The sequence below is a fragment of the Stylophora pistillata genome, chromosome 13, assembly GCF_964205215.1.
Source record: "Stylophora pistillata chromosome 13, jaStyPist1.2, whole genome shotgun sequence".
Lineage (NCBI taxonomy): Eukaryota > Metazoa > Cnidaria > Anthozoa > Scleractinia > Pocilloporidae > Stylophora > Stylophora pistillata.
Window position 1 is genome coordinate 17,425,824 of NC_142531.1, and position 17,178 is coordinate 17,443,001.

General features: G+C 38.3%; 1 protein-coding gene across 16 annotated transcripts; it reads right to left on the reverse strand.

Moving 5' to 3' along the window:
• Nucleotides 1–430: 430 nt before the first annotated feature.
• Nucleotides 431–17,106, reverse strand: LOC148717924 (uncharacterized). 16 transcript variants are annotated; one of them, XM_088742193.1, is made up of 9 exons: nucleotides 16,745–17,105; nucleotides 13,527–14,463; nucleotides 11,722–11,824; nucleotides 11,296–11,333; nucleotides 10,821–10,994; nucleotides 7,396–8,613; nucleotides 6,492–6,700; nucleotides 5,684–5,831; nucleotides 431–3,250 (listed from the first exon to the last, which is right to left on the reverse strand). In XM_088742193.1, exons 2-5 carry the CDS (start codon nucleotides 13,692–13,694, stop codon nucleotides 10,929–10,931), a joined length of 375 nt encoding a protein of 124 aa, XP_088598319.1. In that variant the 5' UTR covers nucleotides 13,695–14,463; nucleotides 16,745–17,105; the 3' UTR covers nucleotides 431–3,250; nucleotides 5,684–5,831; nucleotides 6,492–6,700; nucleotides 7,396–8,613; nucleotides 10,821–10,928. The 16 variants fall into 16 exon arrangements, with proteins under 16 accessions (XP_088598319.1, XP_088598317.1, XP_088598311.1 ...); XM_088742191.1 differs by lacking the exon at nucleotides 11,296–11,333 and having other exon boundaries at nucleotides 7,396–7,442; nucleotides 16,745–17,106; XM_088742185.1 differs by lacking the exon at nucleotides 11,296–11,333 and having other exon boundaries at nucleotides 16,745–17,106.
• Between the last annotated feature and the right edge of the window lie 72 nt (nucleotides 17,107–17,178).

The window sequence follows — 17,178 nt, forward strand, 5'->3', positions numbered from 1 at the left end:
AAATAGCTAATGCATTGAATTATCATTTCGCATCTGTCGGACCTAAACTTGCAAATAGCATACCATTATCCACCAGGGACTTTAAGGATTACCTTGGGAATTCAAATTCACCAATTCTTTCTTCTTTGACGCTGTCACTTCTACTGAAATTGAAATGGAAATTTTGAGTACTCAATCAAAAAAAGCCTACGGACTTTATTCATGTCCAGTTCGTCTTTTGAAGTCCGCATGTCAAGCTATATCTCAAACCCTAGCTGAACTAATGAACATGTCCATTTCAACTGGTATCTATCCCCACACATTAAAGCACGCTATAGTAATTCCAATTTATATAGCGGATGATGAAACTGACCCAAACAATTATCGCCCAATATCGTTACTGCCAGAGTTTAATCGAATATTCGAAAAACTAATGTACAAACGCCTAAAATCTTTTATAAATAAGAATGATATATTTTTCACATCGCAATATGGATTTAGAGAGAACTGCTCAACTCAACATGCAATTCTGGATATTCTAAATACAATTCAAAACAACATTGATAAAAAAATTATATTCCTGTGGCATTTTCATTGACTTGAAAAAGGCCTTCGACACGGTTGATCATTCAATTTGTTGCATAAATTACACTATTATGGAATTAGAGGATTGATCAATGACTGGTTCTTGTCATACTTGTCTGTCAGGATGCAATCAACCCAAATCGGTTCTATTGTCTCTAGCAAAGAGAGAATAGTATGCGGAGTCCCTCAAGGTTCTGTACTTGGTCCGCTTCTTTTCTTAATTTATGTCAATGACATGCATCGTTCCTCTAAAAAGTTTGACTTTTACCTATTTGCTGATGATACCAATTTACTATATGCAGAAAAAGATCTAAACAAACTTGAAGTTGTCGTCAATGAAGAGTTATTAAAGTTGTGTGAATGGCTGAATTCAAATAAATTATCTCTTAACGTATCCAAATCTAATTTCGTTATTTTTCATCCTTATCAACACAAACTATACCGAGAAGTAAACCTTAAAATACTTGATAATCGGAGCAATTGGTATCTCTTGAACGTAAGACATATGTTAAATACCTAGCTGTTCTAATTGACGGTAATCTCTCATGGAAGCATCATATTAACTACATTTCCACGAAAATAAGCAAAGGTATCGGTATTGTTGCAAGGCTAAGACACTTTGTACCGCTCACTACTCTTATTAACATTTACCGCTCGCTCATTGAACCGTATATTTCCTATGGTCTCGTTGCTTGGGGCCAAGCCGCGAATACTCATCTAAACAAAATCGTCATTTTACAAAAGCGGGTTCTTCGTCTAATGTACTTTTCCGATTATACATCTCACAGTGCTCCTCTTTTTAGTCGTTCGGGAATTCTACGGATAAAAATCCTTTACTTCAAATTGGTTGCCTCTCCGTTACATGACATCAAAAATCGCTGTGCTCCTCCCAATATTCCTGAATTTTTCACTCACTCTGAACAGGTTCATTCCTACTCTACTCGTTTCTCAGTAGCTGGAAGCTTTTATATAAAACAGGCGAGAACAAATCATCAGTTGTTTTCCTTTTCTAGAGTTGGTGCGAAAATATGGAATGGCATCCCCCCTGAAATTCGTAAGCTAAAGAAAGCACCTTTTAAACGTGAGCTAACTCACTTGCTTTTGAAAACTCTTTAAATTGAGGAGATGAATGTTGACTTGCGCTACCTTGACCTTTCTAGCTTATATTTGTATTTCAACTGATTAGCTTTCTCTTTGGCCTGTTAAAAACTCCCTTGTGTGACTGGTTCAGTTAAAACCTTTAACATGATTATCACTACTATTATTTATTATTTATTTTTATTTGCTCATTTATTTATTTATTTCATTGTTGGGTGTGTGCGTGTGCGTGTGCGTGTGCGTGTGCGTGTGTGTGTGTGTGTATGTGTGAGAGCCTATACAGTGTCTGTTTAGGTAGCCCGCCTAGAATAGCTTTGCTAACTGCGGGCTACAAAAGCCTTTATTTCTTTCATTTTAAAAAATAAAGTCAATGTTGTTTTAAAAAAAATAAAGGTCTCATATGAATGAACTGTTGGGGTAAAGAAAATTTACTCGATGGACTCATATCAGACTTAGGAAAGACAAGATATATTTGTACACCGCTTCGAAAAGCGCGTGATGTTGTAAATCGGCTTTGGTCTAGGGTGGCGACTGAAAATTTACCACACACGGTTTACCACCATTACGAGCTTCAATTTATTCGCTTACAATAAAATGGTTTGAAAAAACTCGTAGAATAAATAACTGAGAGCTGTGTTGAATATGGAAAACGTAAGCATAGCTTTCAGTTCGAAGCGAAGGTCAACAAGGAACACTTACATGTCTGTATATCCCGCAGGAAGTCTTCGTTCTGGAAGTTCTGAGGTTTTACAGTGTTTGGCAAGCCGTCGTCGCGGGTCATTTTTGCCGGCTAACTTTTCTTTAATACTTCACTTTCCGGTAGCTTGTAGGGGCTTACACCTTTCCTTTTGAATTTTAGTATGTATTTTGACATTTAACAACAGGACAGTTTACCTCATTTCCACTATTGGGAGTATTAGAAATTGTTCTCACAAAAGGTCAAACTAGTCAACAAGGACAAAGTGCCGAACTAAGTTTGACTATTGCTACGTCACAATGACGTAATATCCAAGATGGCGTTTTTCTAACCACGAAAGTTGTAAAAATGGGCAACTTCGAAGCGCTCTTGTCGCTAATACAAAGCAAACTAGACAAAATGGCAGTTATTTTCGAACTCCTGAGGGAAAAGTCTTCTAATTGAGATAAACTTTTTCTAGACCGTACTTTCCCTTTAAGCCTATGCATCTGTGATTTCACTGTAGCCAAAGAGAGCCAAGCTGAGCTCAGGTAAATCTGAACTAAACAGAATTTTACGACTTGACTTTAACGACCCTGTTCATCACAGGGGCATGCGTACATAGTTTCCTTTTAACCCTTGACTCAAGAACTGATCACATATAACTTGCCGGTTGGAATATGTTAATATCACCTGGAACCCTCAAAGGAAAATCCATAACAGCGCTAGCTTCCAGGGTGAATTACAGCTTAGACATTGGGTGCTGAAAGGTTAGGTGTGTGTATACTTGGTTTTAGCTGGAGCCTCCAGCTCTACATTAACAGTGTTACTATTTTCAGCGATGAGTCGCACTCCAAGATACGAGAGAAGCCCTGCTACACTGTTACTGAGGGTGCGCATGATGTTTTGAACCTGGAGTAAAGAAAAAAAAAATAAACTTCATATGCGTAATGTAAAAGAACTGTTACAAGGAAGCAAGCGGCTATCCTACCCTTGGAACCCTCGAATTGACTAGCTCTTTGCAGTATTATTGCTGAATCAAACTTAGAGAATTGGAGAATATATATATATATTATTAGACGTTTTGTTGTGTAGTATCGCTGAGTATTTTCAACGAGTTGTGCCGTATTTTGAAGAGCCAGTAGGGCAAGTCAAGATACAAATAACGAGTAAAAATGCTCAGCGGTACAACACACCCAAACGTCTAACTGAAGTTTTTTATTATCGAATACGCCAAATTATTATTTCAGTACAGGCGAATTTTGCGGATATTTATTTACCGTGAGTGCATGAGAGAAGTATGCGAAGCAGAACGGAATTCGTGCGTTGTCGTGTTGCTGTTTCTATTTTCTTCAATAAATGATGAAACTTCCTTATCGTCTAACTGCTATTCTTCGTTCGATTTATCAAATAGACTTGGATCAGTATTCGCCAACCAATCCGACTCCTCGTCGTCAGAAAAATGATTTAAATGGTCCGCCATTTTTTTTTCGCAACTTCAATCCCATCCGTCGCTTGCGCGATGCGAGAAAGCCCGTCTAACTGGCCTTCTGGAGTACAAATAACGCGTGATGTTTGTGCTCGTCTATGGCGTTATTTGTACTCTACGGAGTGTAGTTGGATAATAAAGGAAAGTATCATCTTTCAAAATATCTCTTGACTACTGCACAAATAATAGTTTTCAGTAGCACAGAAAAAGTACAGGAGAGAGTATAGACAATATGCATGCATTAGGGTGGAAAGGGTTTCTAAACGTCTAACGATTTACTGTGTAGTACTACATTATGTAGCAAACAAGTGATGGACTCGGAAATAAATAAACTTATTACTAATGGGTGTTGTTTTGATGTAGCGCTTAACCCTATAAACTAATTATTTTAAAGGAAATGTGAAGCAGCTGAGCGGAAGAATTACACGTTTCATCTCAGTAAGGAAAGAATCGTTAAGAGGGCAGTCCATTCATAAGGTCTCTCCTACAAGTCTGGTGGCTTTATAAGTAGATGACTGTAAAATCTCAAGGGTCATTGAGCATCCATGCGATCATGCATCGTTTCAAGATGACCTCAATAACCTGGTTTCTTGGAGTCGACTAAATCATATGAGCTTTAATATCAAGAAATGCAAGCTAATATGGATTACCAGGAATCGCTCCCCTACTCTTGCTCCTCTACAGCTGGGTGGTACCACCCTTGACGTTACAGCTGAATTTTCAGATATTTTGCTTGCTAATTAACCACAAGCTGTCCTGGAACTCTCGCGTAGATAAGATTTCCAGTAAGGCGAACAGAGTGCTTGGTTTGATAAGGAGGAATTGCAGAGATTTGAAGGATGTTTAACACTAAGTACTCTACATTGCGCTCTTGTTAGGTCACAGCTGGAATACGGTTCAGTTGTTTGGTCACCTTTCACTGCGAAGTATTACTAAATTGGAAAGAATACAGCGTCGTGCAACAGAGTTCATTCTGAAATCTGATGATGACTAGGAATTTCGTATCTCTAAACTTAATTTACTGTCTCTAGAGCATAGACGATTTCTTTTTGATGTACTCTTTTTTTATAAAGCTTTGAACGGATACATTAATTTAGAAATTTCTACATATGTCCAATTCTATTCTGATACTGATAGGTACCCCCTAAGAGGTAAAGACAGCCTTACTTTAAAGAAGAACTATGCTCAAACAAACGCGTTTAAATTTAGTTTTTTCAACCGTATTGTGGACGTGTGGAACTCGCTTCCATTTCACGTCAGATCAGCAGTCTAGCATTCAAATTTTTAAGGTGGTGTGATAAATTTCTTATTGAAGAACTGAATAGGCCATTTAACTGTAAATTGTACTTTTATATCTTCTTTGTCCTTGTATATTTATTATGTATATCTTTTCACTAGCTGGGTGGTCTTTGTGAGCATGGGGTCTTTGACTCTTTTACGGACTATCCATATAGCATTTCTTTTTTTTTTTTTTTTCTATTTTGTTTACTATGTTGCCATTAAATTGTTAAATAAAACAAAATAAAAAAAAAAATAAGGTGCCGTTAGCGCCCAATAGACTGGCAACATACAATCAAAACATCGTGGTATGCAGTAAAAGGAAAGAGAGAAAGCTCTGTCTTCCTTCCTTTTTCTCCCCCTCTCCTTTAGGGACGGACTTAGGAGGGGGGGTTTGGGAAAACACCTAATTTCATATTTTTTTCATAATCCCTTATGAATGAGTAGGGGAGGACGGGTTGAAATGATCTGGGAACGAGGTTTACAAAGGAAAAACAGCCTAAATAACTGCAACGGAAACCTTTTTCTTTTCATTATTTATCCAGCTCTTTTGTACGTATTCTCATGCTGCTATTTACCTGAAGGTCTTGGACATCAGCTCCTACGATGCCAAATCTTCGACCAATTGTTTTACGCACGAGATCTTGAAAGGAAGCTCTTTCAGACTGTAGCTGTGTGGTGTTGTACGCACTACATAAATCATGGGTAGCAGACTCAGCAATGCTCCTGAGGATGAAAAGAAAATAGCGAACTGTTGAAGTCCATTAACTCCCAAGAACTGATTGTTAATTAAATTCTCCCCTTTGGCTGCTACACATTTCCTTGTGAATCAGTTACAAGAATTAGGGGTTAGATCCAGATTACAACTTCTTCCTGATAAGTTTGAGTATTATCATTACCTGTTTGCGGGGTTATGTATGGATATTATAGGGAGAAGTTACTTGCTAATCACCTCTGCAAGTTAAAGTTAATCGGTTAATGAAACGTTTACCCGCGATTTTTAAAATTTAATGTTGAAAATTATGCAGATAGCATTATTTTTCGTACTTTTTGATAAGACCTGTAAATATATTGGGTCCTCAATCTCAAAATTCTGTTGTCATTCCTCCAAACTCAAGTATACGTTTTTCGATTGGAGGAGAACGTGACACGTAATACGTGCTCCCAAACAACAACTTGAGCTTTCGACTCGCACGTAATATCATCATGCTCCTTGAAACCGCGGCAAATTTGTGTGCCAGTCCAATATTTTTTAGTCAGGTGGTATGACAAAACACTGAATGACTGACCCCCATTGGGAAAAGTGAGTTTTGTCTCTCCTCGAACTCGAAGCTTCCCTCAAGACTAAATATTTCTTTTAGAACCGGTCAATCCGGCAACGCTTACCATCATTTGGTTTCCATGACTACCATAAAGAGATCCATTTGCGCATTTACTTTGGTAGTGAGTAAAGCCCCTCTTTCTTCACCTCAGTTGACAGCTTTTTCTCATGGATATTGTACGCCATACCAACTGTTACAGATGAAAGAATTTGGTTATCAGTTATTAATCTTGAATGATAGACTTCAAGCAGTCCCTTCTTTTCAGCGAAATCCCTAAAAAAAATCAGAAAAAAAAAATCAGAAAAAAGAAACTGACGTGAAGCTCCTCACTCATGGAGCTCCCGCGGCGCATCAGCGTCACTCCATCCCCGTGGCGCGCTATCATCAATTTTTTCCCGATTTTTTTTTTTTACTCGCGTGACGCACTTCGCCGAAATAGAGGGACTTCTCGTAGACTACTTGAATGAGGACTTCAGACTCACGTGTTCGAAATACCTAAATTCACGCTCGAGACCTAGCTTGTCCCTTTTTTTTTTAAATTCTTCCGCTGGGGAAAATAACAAAAATAATACGAAGACAAGGTTCAAGTGCACCTGTGGAGAGGGAAAGGAGGGAGTGTCCCTCTGGTTTCAACCAAGTTTGATACTTAAACAGAACTCGTGCCCAGGCAACCGGTCCACCGCGACCGCGTATATTAGATAAAAGTCGATTGGGAAAGAGTTAGTCACAGGATTGTAGTTGTAGTTGTTGTGACGTTAACTACTTCGACTGTCGTATTATTTCAGAGCATATTGAGCAGAAAACGTTATGGTTTTCCCCTTCTCTTACATTTGACTTTTTAACTTTATTCGTAAACATTAAGGCCAGCTCAAGTTAATCTCATTGCGCTGGACTCTGGGTCGGTTGGCGCGGGTTCAAGTCCTAGCTGGAGCATGACGTTATTTCCTTAAGCAAGACGCTTCACTCACATTGCTTCGTCTTCTCGGATAAGACATAAAGCCGTAGGTCCCGTCTCCTGCAAGGTTAGGGGTAGGAGACGTTAATTTCCCACGCACGAGATTACTGTGTAGTGGATGTCCTCCCCGGGGTGTGATATGTGGGAAGGTGAGATCGCTACATGGACTGGAGCAGCTGCCAGAGGCGCCTGATAAAATTTCTGACGTCCGATCTCAACCCTACAATACTGTTAAGCGCGACGGAATATATCCACATAGAAGTCTGCGCTATATAAATGCAAAAATGTAAAATGTAAATGTATCTCGTATCTTTTGTACCCCCTCGTTGAATTACGCTGTCTTCATGCTCATAAACTAGCCTGAAAATAATAAAAATGTCTTCATGAAAATACAAGAGGTCTTTTGGAATTTGCTGTGAATACAAATTAGGGCAGACTTGCCACAATGTCTTGTCGGTCACCGACAACGCACACAGCAAAGATTTGCCCAAGCATTTCATTGAAATTAGTACACTTTTCATGGACATTAATCAGTACACTTTTCGTTTACAAATTTGTACTTTGTAAAGCGGACGTGACCAAACCATTCTGGACATATTGGCGCGCTGTCATTAATTTTTTCCCCGATTCTTTTTTTTTACTTGCGCGACGGACTTCGCCGAAAAGGAGGGACTTCTCGTAGACTACTTGAATGAGGACTTCAGACACACGTGTTCGAAATACCTAAATTCACGCTCGAGAGCTAGCTTGTCCTTTTTTCTTTTAATTCTTCTGGTGGGGAAAATAACAAGAATAATACGAAGACAAGGTTCAAGTGCACCTGTGGAGAGGGGAAGGAGGGAGTGTCCCTCTGGTTTCAACCAAGTTTGATACTTAAACATGACTCATGCCCAGTCACCCGGTCTACCGCGACCGCGTCTGCTAGATAAAAGTCGATTGGGAAAGACTTGGTCTCAGGGTTGTAGTTATAGTTGTTGTGATGCGACTGTCGTATTATTTCAGAGCATTTTGAGCAGAAAACATTATGGTTTTCGCCTTCTCTTTCCTTTCACTTTTTAACCTTGTTCGTAATCATTAAGGCCAGCTCAAGTTAATCTCAGTGCCCTGGACTCTGGGTCGGTTGGCCCGGGTTCAAGTCCTGGCTGGGGCATGACGTTGTGTCCTTAAGCAAGAACTTCACTCACATCGCTTCGTCTTCTGGGATAAGACGTAAAGCCGTAGGTCCCGTCTCCTGCAAGGTTAGGGGTAGGAGACGTTAATTTCCCACGCACGAGATTACTGTGTAGTGGATGTCCTCCCAAGGGTGTGATGGGTGGGAAGATGAGATCGCTACATGGACTGAAGCGGCTGCCAGAGGCGCCTGATCAAAATTCTGACGTCCCATCTCAACCTTACAATACTGTTAAGCGCGAATGAATATATCCCCATAGAAGTCTGCGCTATATAAATGTAAAAATGTAAAATGTAAATGTATCTCGTATCTTTTATACCTCCTCGTTGAATTACGCTTTCTTCGTGCTCATAAATTAGCCTGAGAATAATAAAAATGTCTTCATGAAAATACAAGAGGTCTTGGAATTTGCTGTGAATACAAATTAGGGCAGACTTGCCACAATGCCTTCTCAGTCACCGACAAGGCGCACAACAAAGATTTACACAAGCATTTCATTGAAATTAGTACGCTTTGCATAGAAATCAATCAGTACACCTTTCATTCACAAATTTGTACTTTGTGATGCGGACGCGACCGAAACGTTCTGGACATACTGGCTTCGTGAACACAGAGAGGCACACCTCTTTAGACCGCTTGCAAACAGATTAGCTTGTTTAAAAACCGTAATATAAAAACATTGAACCTAACCGAACGCTTCTATTGACAAACCTTTCAAAGTTGTATGAGAACTCTTCCCTTATCAGCAGAACCACTAAAATCAATTTTCAGTTAAAACAGTTTTGTTTAACTTGAGCAAAGTCACGAATACAAATACATTTAATGCAAGCAAGTATTTTTTGCGAGCCGCTTCCATTTACTGGTGAAAAGAGGCTTATTGAACAGTCGAACTTTGCCTTTAAATGAAAGTTATGCCGTTTGCTGTACACCACAGCAGTGTCAGCGAATCTGTTCCTTCCTTCTTGATAGTTTACAGTCCATTTGTTTTAATTCATCCGCTGGTTAAAACAAATCTCGAGATTTTCGTACCGTGTATGTTGTCAACTTTTTTTGACTACGCAGGGTTTTCCTTTTCGGCCGGCGACCGGCGATTTTCGCCGCCTGTGAACGGCTCCGTCGCCGGCGACTAAAAGAGTCCTTGCTGTTATATAATTTAAAATATTTTAGATAAATAATAAACACTTTGTATGTTCTCTGACAATGACGTATAAGAAACGGAAATCGATAAAAAGTACATATTTCAGCAAAAAACGAAGTAGAATTTTTGCGCGTGTACTGGTACGTGACATTCAGTACAAGTTTGCGCGGTCAAGTCATGTATCACTGGCATCCCTTCAAGCTTAAAGATACGTAAATTATTCAATTTTTGCATTTAAATAAATTACTATTTGAAAGGTCGATTATCTTCTTGATTTATCCGCTTTTAACTGTTTTAGTTAAAACAGATATACTTTAACTGGGAACTACTTATTCTCACTAAGCCAAAGCATCAAAAATATTACCTTGGGCCAAGTCCGAAGTAAAGTAAGTCTCAGGCGATCGTGTGGGACGCAATTAATTGCGAAATATTTTCTGTGATGTTCGTATTTTTGTTTACCTTTGATTTCTGTGTCAGTATATCTTTATGTGAAATTCTTCCAGGTCGATTCGAGTGTTGTTTTACATTAATATTTATAAGCAATGTGCCCGGTATTGCCAATCAACGTGCTAGAAAAGGGCTGCATTTTATCAAATACATTGTCATTTCTTGTGTTGTTAAGCCTGTTCATTTCCTTAATTTAAGTACCCAAAATGCACCAGATTGCATCTCAGAGCGCTCAAATGTTTAAAATTTCCCCGGGGGGGGGGGGCATGCCCCCGGACCCCCTAGTTGTTCGCGCCTTCGCCACTCAGGTTGGGCGCTACTCGCCCAAATTGTCTCCGCCTGCTTCCCTTTCATCCGACTTCAACTTTCTTTGAAAAGGAAAATCCTGCATGTATACTGGAATATAGAAATATATTGCCAACAACCAACCAAAAAAAAAATCAATAATTAATATTTGGCATGACTTCATTTGTGTCTACACAAGTTTGTAAATTTGTATGTGCCACTGGTGTGGTGAGAGAAGGCTCCCAAATAATTATCACTGACCATCATAATGAGGTAATCAGATAGCTCCTTGTTATTGGACAGGAATAGCTACCAGTAAAATTAAGATATTTGCAGTGGACATTTTTAGGCTACTGTTTCCAATGTGATGTGGCTTGATTTTTCTTTATTAACAAACCTTTGAAACCTCAGAAGCACGTTCACAGTAGCCATTTACAAAATTCTCAAAATCATCTTGGTCTGCAAACATCAGCTGTCCATGTTTTGGAACTCCTATTGATTTCAGTCACTGGAATTTCTTCCTGGAAAGACCAAAGCATGCATCCATGCTCTCTATCAAAATTCCCTTTTCCTGCAAGTCAAAAAAATATTGTGGTGCAAAATTACCCAGGTTAAAAAATTGTACCTAGTGAAAAATTAAATTTACCTTAGAAAAAAAATTACCTGCAACATATACCTTTTATACATTTAAATAAAGAAACTAAAACCACTTTAAACACTGCTTCCTAATCTTTAAAGGGAGTTTTCTGTTTTGAATATCATTAAATATACTGAATAAATTAGGTATATGTATAGAGTGTACAATTCAAGGTCTCTGCAATCAAGTGTACATGTAAAATATTGTGAATAAAGGAAGATTATTTATTAAATACCTTTGGACAAAGCCGACAAACTGTACCATTCCAGAGGTCTGGGAAGCAATGAGTCATTTTCTTAATTTGATACTTGAAGTACCTACATGTACATGTACAAGATTGTATGTCCATAACGATAAGAAAATAATCTTGGTAGCCATGTATAATACGTTGGGGTATCATGCTTTTAAAACCACAACAGTGACCCGAAATCTGCTCGACTAGCTTCAAAACACAGTTTTCCACAAAAGCTGCGGCCATTAATGGATTAATCTATGGAATGCAACATATATGAAGATGATACGGACGTCATCAGTGTTGCATTATCTATACTAATCAGCAGACCAGGACAAGAGTACATGACTACATTATCTTTACTTAACAAAGTACCTTTTCATTTCTTCAAATACAGATTATTATGTGCACAGCTAAACATTCTCATACCATGCTCATCAATACACACATGGTCTCTTGCTTCAGCAGATCCACAGTTGCCTTGGAAACCAAATGGTAATCCTTTGACCACATAAGGGGTGAACATCCCCCCCTGAAATTAATTAAAATATACAATAACATTACTTCCTTTTAGTAGAGACACCAGCAATATATTAATAAATAGTAATTACTATATGGCTGTGTCTCACGAAGACTGGGAACTAGCGAATTCACAAATTTGATCAATTGGCTGAAATCAATGTTGAAAGCGGTCTAGATTTCCCATCTAGAACAATATCTAGACCAGTCTAGGAAAAACAGGTAAAAAGTATATAAAAAAAATGGCATTTAAGACACAGCCATGTAATAAACATCTTATTAACCGAACTAGGTCAGTCTGTATGGCAGAATCTTGACCTGGGTCACTGGTACAGACCTCACTGTATTCAATCTGTACTGGTGATCTCGGTCAAGATTCTCCCATACAGACCTCCCGCTGAGTTAATAAGAACTACATGAAAAGGGGTACAATGAATATTTTGATTCATTGCACTACAGACAACATGACAGCTGAATTGACAATATACTGTGTTACACAACAACAACAACATTTTTATTTCTACCTTGAATGAGTCATGAGTACATATTTACAAAGAATTGATTACAATTAAATAATTACATTCAGGTAGAGGCCCTAACTTATAACTAAAAGAGCTAATGAGGTGTTAGGACCTTTATCTATTTATTAATTAAAGGTACAAAAAGAATATGAAAGGAGTACTTTGCTAACATGACATGAGCATACTTGCACAACACAGAAACAACACAGACACAAAAACTACACAATTATGGCAAATCTCTGATAGTTGAAAAAACGTAATCAATAAGAATCCAGGATTTTTTCCTTGATACAAGCTTTAAACATTTTTAGAGAAGAGACAGTTTGTAATAGTTTCTCTACTGAGTTCCATATTTTTGAACCTATGAATTTGATATTGAATTTGCCATAATTTGTTTTTGCTTTTGGAAGATACAAGTTTTTCTTTGCAGCAGATCTTGTTTGATAATTACACCAGGTTTATATTCAAATAATTTTTAATTGGATGAAAATTAAAACTTTTGTTCTTTTTTCACTACTTTATTCATATATTCCTTATTAATAACTGATATGCAATAGATCAGCTTACAAAAAAGGAGCTAGAATAATAATGTCAAACAAAAGTTGGTCCCACAGCAGTTCAATCGTCCCCCATTTTGAATATTTGAGAACATGCAATAATAATAATAATAATAATAATAATAATTATAATAATAATTAAAAGAGAAATTGCAAGAATGTGGAACATGAGAACTATGCAGGTGATACCAATTGTTGTAGGATCATTGGAAAGTGTAACAAAAAACTTGGACAAGTGGTTGGGAAAGTTGAACGTCAAAGTTAGTATTCCGTTACTTCAGAAGACTACGTCACTGGGAACAGCAAGGATTTTAGGAAAAGTGTTGGATACCTAGAGTGAAGAGGAAATCCTAAAGGACCCCTGGTCACGGGCTATGACTCGCTCCCTTAGGAAACAACCCGGAAAAAGATCATCCAGTGTTCGTTTACTATAATAACGCCTTTATTTAGACACGATAATGTTTAAAGCTGAACAGCTTGTGGGGTCGTGTGTAAATGCAAATAAACTCTAAGTTAAATAAATTGAAATGATGATGGTTTTTGAGGAGAGGGGAAAACCGAAGTACCCGGAGAAAACCTCTCGGAGCAGAGCAGAGAACCAACAAACTCAATCCACTTATTACATTTCGAAACTCACCTTCCGTTTTTCCAAAACATGAAAATGGTTCCTCACACTGTGTAAAAACATTAGCACATTCAAGGCAGAAGTACTGCTTGGGGCCACAATATTGATATCGCAGTCTTGCTGGTTCTTGGAGGCAGTAAACACATATTGTGTCAGTCGGAAAACAGCATTCCTCCACATAAGAATCAAACAACTGTCTTCTTATGTTGTCCCATCTCTGGATGTTGGCGATATGTCTTTTCTCGTACGAAGATAGACCAGAACCACTCTCACTAAACTCCTCAAATGAGAAAGGTTCGACGATCTCAGGTTGTTCATTTTCAACTAAACCAGTTCGTGGGATACCAAGCGTGGATTCCGCCGTCAGCAAAAAAGTTTTCCTCGATTTCTTTCTACTTTTGTCTACAAAAATAGCATCGAAAGAAAACGGCTTAAGCCGCTTTCTGCTCATTTGAAATTATGTATTTATTATAAGGTCCATACGAACTGGTATACCACATAAAACACCGAATAAAAGGCTACTATTAAAAAAGCCACCATCGATAAAACACACGCTGGATAAAACATAGGAGGAATAGCTCTTGTTGATAGAACGACCAAAATGAAATCTGGGAATGTTTGACGACAAGAATGCGAAGAATGTATTTTGAAGTGGGCTGAGCCCAGCAAGGGAAGTTTCTTTCTCCGGGATGAGCCCATTTCCTCCGAGTGAATCGGGTGACGAAACCTTCCCTGTTGTAACAATGAGTAAATATATATATATAATCATGGATTTACTGTATCGAAGGGTGAGGTAACCAAAAATTCCCCCGTCTGAACGGTCTGCATGGTCTGCACAGTCTGCATGGTCTGCAATCTGCAGTCTGCAGTCTGCGTTTCAACATGACCGCCATAAAATGGCTGTACACAACTATCAGCTAGCTGCTCCATAGTCTCAACTCCATCAAGCCTACAAGACACAAAGTACATATCTCAGCTATATTACATTCTAAACCTAAGGGTTGACAGTCTTAATTCTTATACATGCTTAATTACGCCCAAAATTACTAGATGACGTAGGAATCTCACAGAAAGGCAAGGTCAGTAAATCCATTGGAAAAATTTCAATTGGTAACTTATAATTAGTTTGCGGCAAACGCTGCCAATTTGGCAACCTGTGTTCAAAGGTTACACAGCAAACTATAATCTTCCTTTTCAATTTTTTTTTATATCATAACCACTAAAGCCCACGCTTTGATTGGTCAATTCAGTACCCATCAATTACCCATGAGTTTACGCAGCTGACATGAGCAAATGCAAAGACTAGTTTTTGCACGCTTGTTTTTCCTGGTAACGTATCATCTTTTAAATAAAAGAGAACTCTTTTACGGCAATGTATCAATGTAATGTTATAAAACAAATGGTAAACACCACAGCACACACTACTGAGTTATGGATGCACTTAGGAGGTTCGCTAAACACTCTGATGTTTGCCATTGTTAATTTTGGGTGTGGGACTGGCGGGGTAGCTAAGTTTTAACTCTGCAGGTAACCATTATATCATTTTATGTCTCTAAATTTAAAGACTTTGAAAAACGTAGAGCTTGTAACCCTGTTGAGGGTAGAAAACAAGTATATGATCGTATAAAAAAAATTCAGAAGAAGCTGATTTTGTTTCAAGTTGGTGTGAGGCTCAAGTTACCAGGTGTCAACTCTGTTTAACTATTATCATCATTTTCCTCACTACTAACCACTTAATGTCACTATTATTATTATTAATTTTGCTATCACTACCGTTTTCTTCATTATTATTATTATCATATAAGGGGCAAAATTACTGAATTGTAATTGGTCAAGACAGAGGGCATTTTTTTCTTAATTTTTGTACTTGCCCAGGGAAAAATTACTTGAAAATGATTGGCTGAAAATCGCTTAGCAACGGCCGACAAGGTAAAGAAGTTTCTGTTTGTTTTGTAACAATGGCGTCCCATTTTGCGCGAGATCAGTAAGAAAACACTTTGCCCCTTATATTATAAACAAGTAATCACATGGTTCCTCGTAAAATTAAGGATTACTATCACTTGTGTTTTCGGAAGTTGCAGAAATTGCCCTCATCGCTGCGCGACTTGGGCAATTTCAGCAACTTCCGAAAACACGCGTGATATTATTCCTTAATTTTACCCAGCCCCATGTGATTACCTATACCTACTGAAAAGGAGTCACGATTCTCTTCAGTGGGGTAGCCTAGGCCATAGGCGAATGTTTCCTCACCCCAAATTAAAAGCGAACAGCAAGCAAAGGAGGCTCAAAGGGAATTAAAGAGCTGCCTCAGGAGAACTGGCCGTAGAAGAGCTTACGCGATTGAAAAAGAGAAACTACATCTAGAGTGCACAAAACTATGTTTGGAAATAAAAAAATTAAGGAAAGGTTTACTTGCACGAGAAAATGATAAGGCAAAAGTTATATTGCGACTTATTGTTGTGTTAACAAATACCCTGCAAGCGAATAATTGAACGGTACCATTAAGATGACCCAAATAATATAGAGGGTTTGCAATGTCAAACAGCCATCTTTCCTCAAAATTTCGAGGCTGACCAATGATTTGTTGTTCTACTGAGTTCTTCCAGTTCTTCACTGCTGGAAGAGAGCATGATTTCATTCAATGAAATCATGCTCTCTTCCAGCGATGAAGAACTGGAAGAACTTATGAATACTAAACGACTTTTACCATTGTATACAAATTTTACAAGTGACTTATGACTTGTAAATTTGCACTTGTAATTTACAAGTCGAATTTTCTCAGAAATACAAGTTAGACAGTTGTAAAACGTTTATTGAAATGGACATCTACTGAATTCTAGCTACAAGAGTAGTGCTAGCACTACACCTGTAATTACAAGTCGGACACTTGTAACCTGGACTTCTAACGATGTTTATCAGACTCGTTTTCGCCTGCACTTCTAAAAACAACCGTCCAACTTGTAAATTACAAGTGTAAAAGTTTTATTGAATTGACCCCAGGTTCAACGTACTTTTTCTGCAGCTTGCTATGAATGGAACCTGAAGCCACAATCAACAGAACCTAAATGACCTGCCTATACAAAATCAACCAAAATAAAGCCATGAACCGTTCAATTACTAGAAGTGATGAACATGCAACTTCTCCCTATAATATCGATAAATTCTTCAACAAACAGGTAATGAGAACTCTAGATACACATCATAAAAACCTCAAAGAGTTGGTTTCTCACCAGGTTCAATGCCTCTCTGATCTTGGCAACAACACTGTTGAAGAGTCCCTGGAATTCTCCTTCTTTCCCTTTTTGTAAGCCTATCAATAGGATTCCCATCCTCAAATTACAACCAGCTAATGAGAAACTTCGCAACAGCTTATCCAGTCTAGAACCCTCCACTGTTTCACCCCGGAAAGCTGCTTAATCCACTGATTTTTCTTTCCTCTATATTGGAAGATTGCACGTTAGCAACAGTTCAACCGATGTTAGTGTTAAATCCAAAAGAAACCCGGCTTGGGATTACAAAGACTGCTCAGGTTAACCAGTCCTCTAACAATGCAATGGATTTCTGTATTCTGCAACTCCTACGCACGATGAATTCCCCGTGGGTGGTGGTGATGGTATAGACAGTTCTCCCCGTGCTTAGACGGGTACGAAGGATTCCTCTCATC

Bases quoted from the DNA above. Each gene is read 5' to 3' on its own strand.
- LOC148717924 (XM_088742191.1), bottom strand. From the start codon at position 13,694: ATGTGGAGGAATGCTGTTTTCCGACTGACACAATATGTGTTTACTGCC. The intron at 11,825-13,526 runs GTGAGTTTCGAA...AATTAATTTCAG, and splicing joins ATGTTTTGGAAAAACGGAAG to GGGGGGATGTTCACCCCTTA. The intron at 10,995-11,721 runs GTATGAGAATGT...TTTGACTTGCAG, and splicing joins TGTGTGTATTGATGAGCATG to GAAAAGGGAATTTTGATAGA.